At 42.9% G+C, this 14353-nt stretch overlaps 2 protein-coding genes across 2 annotated transcripts; both read left to right on the top strand.

The window, feature by feature from the left end:
- The first annotated feature begins 5833 nt into the window (after window positions 1-5833).
- Window positions 5834-8132, top strand: LOC122542151 (ferritin heavy chain, oocyte isoform-like). Its single transcript, XM_043679568.2, has 4 exons — window positions 5834-5935; window positions 6847-6993; window positions 7617-7742; window positions 7986-8132. Exons 1-4 carry the CDS (start codon window positions 5834-5836, stop codon window positions 8130-8132), a joined length of 522 nt encoding a protein of 173 aa, XP_043535503.2.
- A 3383-nt stretch (window positions 8133-11515) lies between these two features.
- On the top strand, window positions 11516-12746 carry LOC148141190 (ferritin, higher subunit-like). The gene is made up of 3 exons (XM_087978011.1): window positions 11516-11638; window positions 12208-12333; window positions 12600-12746. The coding sequence occupies exons 1-3, from the start codon at window positions 11516-11518 to the stop codon at window positions 12744-12746; spliced, it is 396 nt and encodes a 131-aa protein (XP_087834137.1).
- Window positions 12747-14353: the final 1607 nt, after the last annotated feature.

The following is a 14353-nucleotide window of genomic DNA, read 5'->3' as shown; positions in this document are numbered from 1 at the left end:
AATTTTGCTTTTACTACAATCTAATGTTGAACTGAAACTTCAACTGTCCTCCATAAATCGCTGTTATGTAAAGATAAAAGAGATTAGTTAGAAACTGATAGTAAGGCAGTCATGATCTGTAAAAAGAACAGGAGTTATCATTCCTTTTTTTTTCATAATCTCAATAGAATCCTTAAACTTAAAAGAAATCATGTTAAGTTTCCATAACAAAAATCAGATTTAAAACAGTCCTGGAACTCAAGCTCCAGGGAATAAAACACAAACATTCAATCACCAACAAACAAATGTTCACTCAAACCAAATCACAAAGGGTTAAACTTCCTACCAGCTGTACAGCTCTTTACATTCTCTCTCTCTCTCTCTCTCGCACATGGGCATATAAACTCAGATATTCACAAACCCAATCTTCGTCCGATCTGTACTTTGGCCAGAAGACAGCGGGACGAGGAATGGAGTCCTTAGTCCATACAAAGCAACAATATTTAATCATCTTTCTCCCTTGTACAAGTATTATTTTGCCAATTTCCACAACATCCTGCCCAAAGGACTTTCCGGAGGAATGTTGTAAGGGACCCCGCCTCCATTTCCATTGCTGTGTCCTTACTTTGTTTCCCCGGAGGCTTTTTCCTTACCCCAAAGCGCAAGCCATATTGAGTTCCTTCGTTAGTCCCTTATTAACTACTAAAACTCAATCCCGGCCACCAAGGCAATACATGAAAAGTCAATTTTCTTACCTTGGTCTGTATACAGAATTGTCTGGCCCCTTTTATCACCGTATCTTCTATCGAGCTCCTATCACTGTCTGATTCAGATGTCTCTCTTATAGGATTCACATCAGTCACCCAAGGGAGCAGACCAAACCGGGACACGAGACCGTTCATCAATGGGGAACGGGACGCGTCTTCCCAGTGTCCAAGGCCAGCCACTCCCCCCGGTGATGGAAGAAAATCCCGGACACGAGCCTCCAATTGTGAGAAACAAAAGCTCACTCACTTTAATAATTTCAGTCCGAGACGAATATCTGAATCCGCCATTTATTTATACACCTATAGGTGGGTGCCCTGTCTCATTACCAGGTAAGGTAATGACAAAATGCACAGTATATCCCAAAAAACCCTTGCAATTTATACTGTTTTTTCCCATATGTTTTCCTTATTCCATTGTCTGTTCCCTGCTTCGCTTACGTCACTCATTTCCTTAAGACTGATCCCACAACTTCTGTTTATCCTGTCTTGTCTGTGACAAACTCTTATCTCTGACTCCCATAAGGGTGTTTGACGTCAGTCTACCGTAGGTTATTGATTAGGCATATCTTTTCTTCTATCAGCATCTATTTCCATCCAGGGGCCACTTTGACCTCTTTGATTAGGGTTTGTTCCTGTGTCTCTGTGCAAGCGGGGAAAACAGATGTTTTCCTGTTTGCCCACATATCCACCATTGTTCTATATTCACGTCTCATGCTAACATATCCTTTCTTTTTGCTGAATATATATTTTCTCATTCCTGTTCTGTATGAGAATTTATACTTGCAGAAATAACATTAATTCATTTATATCCCACATACCCCTTTACAAAATATTAAGTTGAAAATCTTGCTGTGAAGGTGCACTGCTTGATTGCTATATGGTTGTCTCTAACTGGGGAATGGTTTCTCTTTTACCCATCTGCATGTTGGAGAATGAAGATTCTGCTTTTGGCATCTGTCTCTAGTCTGCTTGGCTGCTAACTTAATCTATATTAAGAAATGCAGTACTGTTAACCTTAACCCATGTGGGACAAATGTAGAAATTCCTCTTTTTTTTTGACTGCTCCAGCAATCCAGGGGTGTCAAATACTGAAGGCAGCTGGTGCAAACAAAAGTTATAGGGCCCAATTAGCATTTGCAGGAATCTGTTGCAAGTTTTTCCTAACCTGCAACAAATAAGCTCTCCTTTTAATATAGTCTACACTGCATGTGGGGTCATGTGTAGGCCAATGTCTGATTTCAAGGGAAATCTAATGGGTGATTAAATGCTGATCTTGCTTCGGATGCTTACAGCCCACAATAGAATAAGGGGGTTACCAAGTAACTTGAATGACTGCTCTAACACCCTGCGGAAGGCTGTGTTCATTTAACAGCTGGAACTGAGCTAAATGGGGCAGGTGTTTTTGGAAGATAATTTCCCATGTAAAATATTTTCTGCAGAAGTACAAATGCAAGCTTTGGTGCTTTACAACTCTTCAATACTATTAGGATTGAAAATGCACATTTTTTGCTTTAAATTTGCACATTTAAATTAAATGTTCTTTTCCAATCTCCCAGGGTGCAAACGGGAGATAGTCCATTTTGCAGGCTTGACTTAAAACTGCTCTGAATGTTAGAGCAGTTTTAAGTGATAAGGCTACTATGGATTTGGTGGTGGTTCCCTGTGTGCATCTTGATTTTGTGCTTGAACCTTTTAGATTGGAGGATGGATGTTATCAGCTTCAGTTTGTGAACAGCCAAAGCTGTCACTTTAATGATGTCACTGACAGGGAATCATGTGATCATTGGGGAATGGAAATGCTGAAGGTAGCTGGGGAATTGGCTTGGGAGAGGGGCTGTCAGAGCCAAGATAATGGGGTGTAATAACAACACTTAAGGATCTTGACACCCCCCAGTTCAAAGCAGCCCACTTGATTGGCATAACCACCAACATTCATTCATTCCCCCCCACTGACACTTAGCCACTGCAAGGTGTACCATCTACAGTACATTCCAACACCATAACCACTCCCATCTTGAAGAACAAAATGCAACAGATACATAGGAACTCCACCCCCTGCAACTTCCTCTGAGCTACTCACCATTTTGACTTGGAACTACAGCACTGTTAACCCCTGTCGCTGAGTCAAAATCCTGAAATCCCTCCCACATAGGATTCTGGGTCTACCTCTACCAAATAGAGGACAGCAGTAATTCAAGGTGGCAAATCACCACCACTGCCTTCACAAGGGTAATTAAGGATGGGCAATAAATGCTGGCCCCAGTCAACATCACTCTCATCCTGGAAGTGAATGAAAAATAGCAAGATCTGATTACTTTCCCCAAGGAGAGGCACTGGGAAACACAACTTTTCATGAGATTTATCAATGTTCTAGATGAAGGACCATTAATAAAATGATGACTCTACATCAGGTGACACATTACTATGAGAGCAGAATGTTGCAAAGTTTAATGGAACCGGCAAGACTGGCAGATACAGGACACTGAGGGGAAGTATAAAGTGATCCACTTCTGACCAAGAAAGACAATGCACAGTGTTTTATAAATGGTGACATCTTCTGCTGTGTCTTCAAAACTAATGATCAAAATGAAATTATTCAGACAAGTGGACAGAAATGGAGTGAACAGATGTAAAAACACAAAGCAAAGGAACTAATTTAATTTTAGTCCTGATCTCAAAGAGGTTCTTTTATAAGAGCTGGCAGGACATGTTAAAAGTGTACACGACATTGGTTTGGCCGCATTTAGAATACTGTGTACTGTTCTGGTTGCCACATTACCAAAAGGATGTGGACGCTTTGGAGAGGGTGCAGAGAAGGTTTATGAGGATGTTGCCTGGTATGGAAGGTCTAGCTATGAAGAGAGGTTGAGTAGGTTAGGTTTGTTTTCATTAGAAAAAGGAGCTTATGGGGGGACCTAAAGGGCCTGTTTCCACACTGTCTAGAATCGAATCTAATCTAAAATCATGAAGGATATAGACAGGGTGGAGAGAGATGAGTTTTTTCCCCCCAGGATTAAGGATTCAATAACGAGAGGTCATGCGTTCAAGGTGAGATGTGAAAGCTTTAAGGGGGATACATATGGCAATTACTTTACATAGAGGGTGGTGGGTATCTGGAACGTGTTGCCAGCAGAGGTGGTAGAGGCAGGTATGGTAGATTCATTTAAGATGCATCTGGACAGATGCACAATTAGGTGGGGATCAGAGGGATGCTTAGGAACTGGGCGACAGGTTTAGACAATAGATTTGGATCGGCTCAGGCTTGGAGGGCCTGTTCCTGGGCTGCAAATTTTCTTTGTTATTTTGAATCCCTCTGGATGGAGGTTCTTTATAAAATTGTCAAATTCTGGTTCAACCACATCTGGAGTGCTCAGTTCAGGCAGAGATGGTGCAGCCCAGAATTTCAGAATGAACTCAGAGATAAAGAGCTGGTTAAATGACATCATCAGTTTGCCCACAATCCTCAGGGTACAAGGTTAACGAAGGAGTGCAATTGAAATTTTAATGAGGATGAATGGATTTGACAGAGAAGATACAGGGGAACTGTTTCTTCACAATTGGTCAAATAGAACTGAGGATGTGGAATGGGATCATAGTCTTCAAATTAGAACTGAACATTCTGGGATAACGTTAGGAATGGATGCTTCACAGGAAGGATAGTGGATGCGCACACACACAGGCACAAACACACAAAAATACAGCTCACAGCACAGACACTGTCCTTGACAGAAGGTAGGTACAGCTCAAGGGGCAAGGAAATGCTGACTGTGGATCTCCCTCCTGCTATAGCCTTTACCCACCCCTGCAGATAGCACACAAATACCTTCTGCCTGGATGGATGGCTGTTGAGGACTTGTTTTGCATCGCACTTTATCGGGATCCTCCCCTCTGACCTTACCATCCTGGGTGGTCCTGTCAGGAGGTGGAAACATCTTGAGGTATCGCTCTCAGACTCAACGGGACACTCGAGGCTCTCCATCACAGCGAGGTGACAATCCACAGAAAGGTCAGTCAGGAGATAGAGGCAGGGAAACGCTGTTCAGATGCAGATCATCCACAGAATCACAGAATTGTTATGGCACAGGAGGAGGCCATTCGGTCCATTGGGCCTGCAACAGCTCTGGTTGTTTCCTAATGAACCTGTCCAGAGATGTTATCAGACACCTCTGGAGCAGGTAGGGTCTTGTACAGAGACCTCCTGGCCCAGACAAAGGGACACTACCCCTGTGCCACAAGACTCTTACCAAACAGGTTATTGAAACATAGAATGAGAGGAAAAAAAAGGAATGGGAGTCAGCCATTCAGCCCTTCAGGCCTGCTCCACCATTCCATGTGATTGAAGCTGATCATCTAACTCAGTACCATCTCCCACTCCATCCCCATAAACTTTGATCCCTTTAGCCCTAAGAGCTGTACCTAACTCCTTCTTAAAAACATTCAATGTTTTAGTCTCAATGTTTTCTGTGGCAAAGAATCTCACAGTCTCCCCACTCTCTGGGTGAAGACCTTTCTCCTCATCTCAGTCCTAAACAGTTTACCCCGTGTCACGAGACTGTGCCCCACCCCAGATTCTGGACTCCCCGCCATTGAGAACAGCGTTCCAGTCTCTGCCCCATCTGCTCCTGTTACAATTGCCTTGTCCTAGCGCCAATCTCCCATTTCCAACACAACAGGCTGAGAAACTGACTCCCCTTCTTCATTGAGCCCCTCTTTCAGTTGGTCACAAAAACTTTATTTTAAAAGAAAACTTGAAAACCTTTCCTAATCCAAACCTATTTCTTTCAAAAGGACACAAACTCACAGTGACCTGATTGAGATGCTGCTGAGTGACCTCCTGCTGTTCCAATCACAGAATAATCATCCAGACCTGATTCTAATCTACACCTCTGATCAGCTCTGGTTAACACATCCCCACTCTCTCATTGGGGCCTATGTTCATGGGGGATTCCTGATTGGCTGTCAGGGATTGTCAATCATCATTGGTGATACCTATCCCTGGATGTTCCCTGGGGGATAAATACAAGAGCTGAGGGGAGTGAGTCACAGGTCTGGAGTTGTCTGGGTGATAGCGAGCAGGAATAGTGAAGATGGCCTCCCAAGTGTGTCAGAACTACCACAAGGACTGTGAGGATGCTGTTAACAAGCAGATCAACCTGGAGCTCTATTCCTCCTATGTTTACCTCTCCATGGTGAGGCTTGTGGGTCTTGACAGTTCTATTTTAAAGTTATGACTGTGATATAACTGTCTGGAGTATCTAGGAATTTCCTTGATCATATGTCTGAGCAAATTGTATGTTGAGACTGTTGTCCATGTCCCCTTCCCTGGACACATTTAGCCTTGAAACCCTGTTTAGGATGCCTTTAAATTATAACCGTCCTTTGGGTGAGGGTCCCCAGTTTATTGTAACTCTGCACAGTGTAACCACTGGCAATTACCCTCCTGACTGCAGAGGCAGGTGATGTCTTAATTCTCTTTAGCTGGTTATGACTCATCCTTTTTGAAAAATGTTCTGAACCAAATGTATTAATTTTAAAAGTTGTCCTAATAAAGCTATTTTTGTTGAAGTAAGTTTCATAACTAACTTTGAATGAGGAAAGGTGATTAAATGGCACACTTTCACATTTTGAAATGTGAATGATTTACAAAATAGCACAGTCAAAATTCTGCACAGTTGTTATGTATTCAGATGGGTGAGCTTGGTAATGAGATAGCTGACTGAGACTTCACATGTTAATCAATATGTTCATGTCCTGAGTTTCAGTTGGTGAATGACCTCACCAGCTTCCAGCATTGAGCATGCATGTTTCTCAACTGCAGTGCAGGGATGTCTAATGGCTGTCCTCAACTGGGACCTTCACAGTACTGTGCCACACTAGCACACCACCTCCTTAAGATACAGGCCAGGGGTTGCAGTTGGTTTTTTGATCTTCAGTTCTGGGAGATCAAAATGTCTGTTGTTTGGGCCAAAAGTCACATTGACTTTCTGCTTTTGTCACTAACTTCAATTAATTGGAAGAGAATTGAAATGGTGGGATGGGTCGCTTTCTAATTGAACCATGGATGATTGAGATTTGCTTCCCACTTTATCTCCACTTGCAGTCCTCTTACTTTGACCAGGATGATGTTGCCCTGCGTCACTTTGCTGAGTTCTTCAAGGAGCAGTCCCATGAGGAACGGGAACACGCTGAGAAACTGATGGCATTCCAGAATAAACGTGGAGGTCGAGTCCTCCTGCAAGATGTCAAGGTTGGCTTCTGTAAACTTTGAAGGTTTATTTTTGTGTGAACTCAAATTGACTGGTATCACGCAACCTGTTTATTGTCTCCAGATTTGAATAAATTGCTCACCAAAATCATGCATTGAATTTTAAAAACACTAGTTAACACTTGTGAAACAGCAATAGGCAATTGGGATGCTCCAGAATACTGGATGGAGAGCAACATTCCCATGGAAGAATGATCAACTATATAACCTCAGCTGTCAATTCCAACACCCCTAGTAATCTGAAGTAAGAATGAGAGAATCCATAGTGGTGGAAGGTAGCAGCATCTCCTTTCTGCATCTCCAAGATGTTTCTAATGGGCTGGTCAAAAGGATTGAAAGAATAGAACAGTACAGCAAGGAATTACCACCATTGGTGCATATTTTTAGATAAATCTGGATTATAGTATCTTAAAACAGTTTTACAGTAGGATCTTTTAAAATGTCTTCAGCTCAAGGAACAGTGAAAACTAAAGGGGTCAGTAAAACAATTGGCCTGAAATCCAACTCTTGCAATGTTTGTTGGAATAATGAACTGATCTGATGTAGCCTGTGATCCACCTGTCTGAGATGAGCTGGTTTTTCTCTCCTGACTTCCCTCCCTCCAGAAGCCAGAGCAGGATGAGTGGGGCAATGGTCTGGAGGCAATGCAGAGAGCTCTGCAGATGGAGAAGGATGTGAACCAGAGTCTGCTGGATCTGCACAAACTCTCCTCTGACCACACGGACCCTCATGTGAGTTTCTCTTTTTTTTTCTCTCCAAAAGTTTGTAAGGAAATCTGTTTACTCCCTGGGGGGGCAATTCCAATTCTAATCTACCTGCCTCCTGCCAGCTGAAATCCAGAAACATTTCAGAAGGCATCCGTGATTGTGGTGAGGGAGGGGAACAATGTGGTGGTGATAGTCACGTCTGTAATGGGATGTCTCACTCAGGTGCATGGTTTGTTCCTTGAGGCTAATCTTTGTCGTCTCTTCCAGCTGTGTGACTTCCTGGAGAGGCACTACTTGGATGAGCAAGTGAAGATGATCAAGAAGCTGGGAGATCACATCACCAACCTGAAGAGACTGGGAGCCCCTGAGAATGGCCTGGGAGAGTACCTGTTTGACAGGCTCACCCTGAGCTGAGTGGGATTCAACAACTCCATTTGTTGGACATGGTGACTTCATTCCAGTGGATGACTTTGGTTGTGCTCTGCACAAAATTAAAATAGTGTTCACAATGGAACTGTGTAACTATTTAGTTTCATTTGGTTCTTGGGGTTTTGATGTTTAACATCTGATCATTAAATCCTTTTCACTCAACCTTGTTTCAATGCTTGTCCCAGTAATTTGTTCTGTTTTATTTGGCTGTGCAGAGGGACCTTTTGGACTAATTGAGCAATTCTCATAATTGGAAATTCCACAATGGCTTAAGCTTTGTTCCTTGTAAGGAACACTCTCTAACTGCCTGTGCTCACTGGAACAGGTTTACAGCAACAGCCTCTATTCAATAGTTTGAAATCTAATCCCAGTCTAAATGTTTGACACAACTGCTATACTCTGAGCAATTCTTTCAACTTTTTTAAAACTGACGCAAAAAAACTGGCTGCTGCAAATCAGGAAGAAGACCTGCTGGGAAAACGTGGGTTTGGCAGTAGGTGTGGTGTGAAATCAGTTGAGAACAGTTGCGAGACCTGAAATATTAATTTTCTTGCAATAGATACTGTTTTCCAGCAATTTGGTTTTATGTTTAGATTCTGATTTAGCCAATCATCTCAAATTACTCCTTTTGCAAGAATATAAAGGTTGAATATCTTGCTTGGAGGTACACTACCTTGGACTGTGTTCTTGGATAAGCTATACTTGATTGCTATATGGTGGTTTCTCAAGCTGGGAAATGGTTCTCTTCTCCATGTTCCATGCTGGAGAAGGAAGATTCTGCTTTTGATTGGCATCAGTGTCTCTATTCTCCTTGGCTAATAACTATCCTCGATGTGAGGAAATGCAACAGTGCCTACCTTAACCCATGTGGGACATATATAGCAATTCCCTTTTTACTGCTCTTGCAATCCAGGGGTGTCAAATACTGAAGGCAGCTATAGGACCAGACTAGCATTTGCAGGATTTGTTCCAATTTTCTTTAAAATTACATGAAATCAGCTCTCCTTCGATTGCACTCTGCATGGAGTGTGGAGTCACATGTAGGTCATGGTGGCATTGACATATTTCTCGGAAAATCTAACAGGTGAGTACTACTGATTGGGTGTGTCATATTCACAGCCCATGATAGAATAAGGGGGTCACTACAAAACTCGGTTATGACTGTGCAATTATCATATGGATACGCTGTTCATTTTTCTCAGATTGAACGGAGATAAATGGGGCAGGTGCTTGTCTTTGGGGACTGGGGAGACAGTGTTTCCCATTTAAAATGGTATTCTGTAAATGTCCACTACAAATGTAAGCTTTGGTGTTTTACACTTCAACACTATTGGGAGTGGAAATGCATAATGTGCTTTAAGTTTGCACGCACTGCTAGGTCAAATGTTCTCTTCCAATCTCCCAGTGTGCAAACTGAGTGTGTCCATTTTGCAGGCTTGACCAGGCTCTGTTGATATTACAACTGATGCTCCAAGTGATAACCAAATCCATAGATAGCCTTAGGTTCATCAGTTCTCAGGGGGTGGTGGTTCCCTGTGTGCATTTTGATTTTGTGCTTGAATGTTCTAATTTGGAGGATGGATGTTATCAGCTTCAGTTTGTGAAAAGCCAAAGCAGCCACCTTAGTGATTTCATTGACAGGGAATTTCATGATCATTGATGCGGAATTGGCTTGGGAGAGGGGCTGTCAGTCTTTATAATGGGGAGTGTACAAGCAACACTTCAGGATCTTGACACCGTCCAGTTCAAAGCACCCCACTTCATTGGCACAATAGCCACCAACATTCATTCCTTCCACCCACTGACACTTAACAACTGCAAGGTGTACCAGTGACCAAATGCTGTAGGAATTTGCCAACATGTTCCAAACCCATGACCACTCCCATCTAGAAGGAAGAGGGCAAAGATACATGGCACCTCCACCCTTGCACGTTTGTCTCTGAGCCACTCACGTTTTTGACTTGGGAAATATATCGCTGTTCGTCCTCTGGTGCTGAGTCAAAATCCTGGATTCCCTACCTAACACGATTGTGGGTCTACCTCTACCCCATGGCCAACAGCAGCAATTCAATAAGATAAATCACCACCACCACCTTGACAAGGATAATTAAGGATGGGCAATAAACGCTGGCCTAGCCAACAGCACCCTCAGCCAGGGAGTGAATTAAAAATAGCAAGATCTGATTATTTTCCCCAAGGAGAGGCACTGGGAGCCATAACGTTTCATGAGATTGGTAAGTGCTATCAATGAAGGGCCATCAATAAAATGATGACTCTACATCAGGTGGCACATTTCCTTGAGAGCAGAATGTTGCAAAGTTTAATGGAATGGGCAAGACTGGCAGATACAGGACACTGAGGGGAAGTGTAAAGTGATCCATTTCTGACCAAGAAAGACAATTCAGTGTTTTATAAAAGGTGACATCTGCTTGTCATCAAAACTAATGATCAAAATGAAATTATTCAGACAATTGGATCAAAATGTAGTGAACTGACATAAAAACACAAAATAAAGGAACTAATTTAATATTAGTCCTGATCTGAAAGAGGTTCAAATCCCTCTGGATGGAGGTTCTTTGTAAAAGTGTCAAATTCTGGTTCAACCACATCTGGAGTGCTCAGTTCAGGCATTAATGGTGCAGCCTAGACTTTCTGAATGAACTCAGAGATAAAGAGCTGGTTAAATGACATCAACAGTTTGCTCACATTCCTCAGGGTAAAAAGTTAAGGGATGAGCGTAATTGAACTGTTTATGGTGATAAATGGATTTGACAGAGTAGATAGAGGGGAACTGTTTCCTCACAATGGGACAAATAGAACTGAGGATGTGGAATGGGATTAGAATCTTCACATTAGAACTAAACTGTCTGGGATAATGTTCGGAATGGCTTCTTCACAGGAAGGATAGTGAATGCACACACATATACACAAACATACAACTCACAACACAGACACGGTGCTTCACAGAAGGTAGAGCCAGCTCAAGTGACAAGGAAATGTCGATTTGTGATCTCCCTCCTGCTGTAGCCTTTACCCACGCCTGTGGTTAGCAAAGAAATATCTTCTGCCTGGATGGATGGCCTTTGAGGATTTGATTTCTATTGCACTTTACCGGGATCCTCCCCTCTGACCTTACCATCCTGGGTGGCCCTGCCAGGAGGTGGAAACCTCTTGAGGTATCGCTCTCAGAATCAATGGGACACTCGAGGCTCTCCATCACAGCGAGGTGACAATCCACAGAAAGGTCAGTCAGGAGACAGAGGCAGGGAAACACTATTCAGATGCAGATCAACCACAGAATCACAGAATTGTTATGGCACAGGAGGAGGCCATTCAGCCCGGTTGTTTTCTCATGAACCTGTCCAGAGATGTTATCAGACACCTTCAAGGAGTTCTTCAAGGAGCAGTCCCATGAGGAACAGGAACACGCTGAGAAACTGATGGAATTCCAGAATAAACATGGAGGCAGGGTCCTCCTGCAGGATGTCAAGGTTGGCTTCTGTAAACTTTGGAGATTTTAGTGTTTTTGTGTGAACTCAAATTGACTGGTATCAGTCAATCTGTTGAGCCTCAAGACTGAATAAATGCTATATGAATTGGCGATTGTATTGGTGAGCAATGCACTGAATTGGGGACTATTTTGCACTTGTGAAACAGCAACAGGCAATTGGGATGATCCAGAATACTGGATGGAGAGAATCCTTCTCGTGTAACAATGATAAACCTATATAACCTCAGCTATCAATCCCAATGCCCCTCAGTGGTAAGAATGAGAGAATCGACAGGGGTGGAAGGTAGCAGCATCTCCAAGATGTTTCTACTGGGCTGGTCAAAAGGATCGAAAGGGATAGAACAGTAAAGCAAGGAATTACATTAGGATTATATATTAAAATGTGCTTTCACGGTATGGTATGCTTCTAAAATTTAAGCTCTGGGAACAGTGAAATCTAAAGGAGTCAGTAAAATCTAACTCTTTGGAATAATGGACTGATCAGATGTAGCCTGTGATCCACCTGTCTGAGATGAGCTGTTTTTTCTCTCCTGACTTCCCTCCCTCCAGAAGCCAGAGCAGGATGAGTGGGGCAATGGTCTGGAGGCAATGCAGAGAGCTCTGCAGATGGAGAAGGATGTGAACCAGAGTCTGCTGGATCTGCACAAACTCTCCTCTGGCCACACTGACCTTCATGTGAGTTCTCCATTTTTTTTTTCTGTCAACATTTGACAGGAAATGATTTTTGTTTACTCCTTGGTTTGGGGGAAGTGGGGGGTAGAATTCCAATTATCATCGACCTGCCTCCTGCAGGCTGAAATCATAAGCTTTTCAACAAGCATCCCAGAATGCACCTCTCCCTCACCACAAGGTGGTGGAGATTTCCCACATCTGTATTGGGACATCACCTTTTTCAGCTGCATGGTTTGTTCCTTGAGGCTAATCTTTGTCTCCTCTTCCAGCTGTGTGACTTCCTGGAGAGGCACTACTTGGATGAGCAAGTGAAGATGATCAAGAAGCTGGGAGATCACATCACCAACCTGAAGAGACTGGGAGCCCCTGAGAATGGCCTGGGAGAGTACCTGTTTGACAGGCTCACCCTGAGCTGATTGGGATTCAAGAACTCCATTTGTTGGTCATGGTGACTTCATTCTAGTGGATGACTTTGGTTGTGCTTTGCACAAAATCAAAATAGTGTTCACCATGGAACTGAGTATTTTGTGTAGTTTCTTTAGTTTCATTTGGTTCTTGGGTCTTTGATATTGAACATCTGATCATTTAAATCCTTTTTCTCTCAACCTTGTTTCGATGATTATCCCAGTAATTTGCTCAGTGTTTTTATTCTGGTCTGTGGAGAGACTTTTGGAATAAGTGAGCAACTCTCATAATTGGAAAGCAGTTGTGGAATTAAGGTTGTTTGGCTTGTAAGCAGTGCTCACCATGTGGGACAATTGTAACACTTCCTTTTTTTTTGGTGACAGTACTGAATTGCTAGAGCAGTAAATACTGAGAGCAGCTGGTGCAAAGAAAGCTATAGGACCCAAGTAGCATTTGCAGTAATTTGTTCTCCTTAATTTACATGAAACCAGTTCTTAAATAGGCTGCAGTGAGTGTGGCGTTGGATTTCAAGGGAAATCTAATGGGTGATGAATGCTGCTCTTGCTTGGGATGCACACAGTCCACAATACAATAAGTGGGGCACAAAGTAACTTGGTCAATAACTGCTCAACCATCGTAAGGCTGTGCTGTTCATCTTTCTCAGCTTGAACTGAGATTAATGGGGCAGGTGTCTGTCTTTGGAGGGGAAGAAAAGACAATATTTCCCATCTTAAAATATTATTCTTGTGCTGATATCGAACACAAATGTCAGCTTTGATGCTTACCACCTCTTCCATAATTTAGGGATTGAAAATGCACACATGCTTTGAGTTTGCACACAGAGGTCAAATGTTCTTTTCCAATCTTCCCAGTAAGCAAATGGAGATGGTCCACTTTGCAGGCTTGACCAGGCTCTGAATGTTGATATTGGAACTGCTGCTCCAAGTGACAAGGCGATTGTGGATTTGGTTATATTCACTAGTTCAGAAGTGGTATTTCCCAGCGTGCATCCTGAGTTGTGCTGACCCTTATTGTGCTGGAGGATGGACATTATCAGTGTCAGTTTGTGAAAAGCCAAAGCTGCCACCTTAATGATGTCATTGATATGATCACTGGAGAGAGATGTTGAATGTGGGTGGGGAAGGGGTGTCAAAGTCAGGATATTGGGGAGTGTGCCAATAACACCAGGATCTTGACACCCTCCAGTTCAAAGCAGCCCATTTGATTGGCACAATAGCCACCACCATTCATTCCTTCCATCCACTGACACTTAGCAACTGCAAGGTGTACCATCTACCAAATGCTGTAGGAATTCACCAAAGCTCCTCAGACAACATGTTCCAAACCCATGACCACTCCCATCTAGAAGGACAAGGGCAGAAATAAATGGCAACTCCAACCCTTACAAGTTCCCCTTTGAGCCACTCACCGTTTTGACTGGGAACTATGTCACCGTTCTTTCCCCTGTTGTTGAGTCAAAATCCTGGATTCCCTCCCAAACAGGATTGTGGGTCTACCTCCACCAAATAGACAACAGCAGTAATTCAAGAAAGCAAATCATCACCACCACCACCTTGACAAGGGTAGTTAAGATTAGATGATCTACAGTATAGAAACA

The sequence above is a fragment of the Chiloscyllium plagiosum genome, unplaced genomic scaffold (assembly GCF_037043375.1).
Source record: "Chiloscyllium plagiosum isolate Xiang-an unplaced genomic scaffold, Cpla_swu_hap1 HiC_scaffold_33, whole genome shotgun sequence".
NCBI classification, from domain to species: Eukaryota; Metazoa; Chordata; class Chondrichthyes; order Orectolobiformes; family Hemiscylliidae; genus Chiloscyllium; species Chiloscyllium plagiosum.
This window is presented reverse-complemented; position numbering and strand designations above follow the sequence as displayed.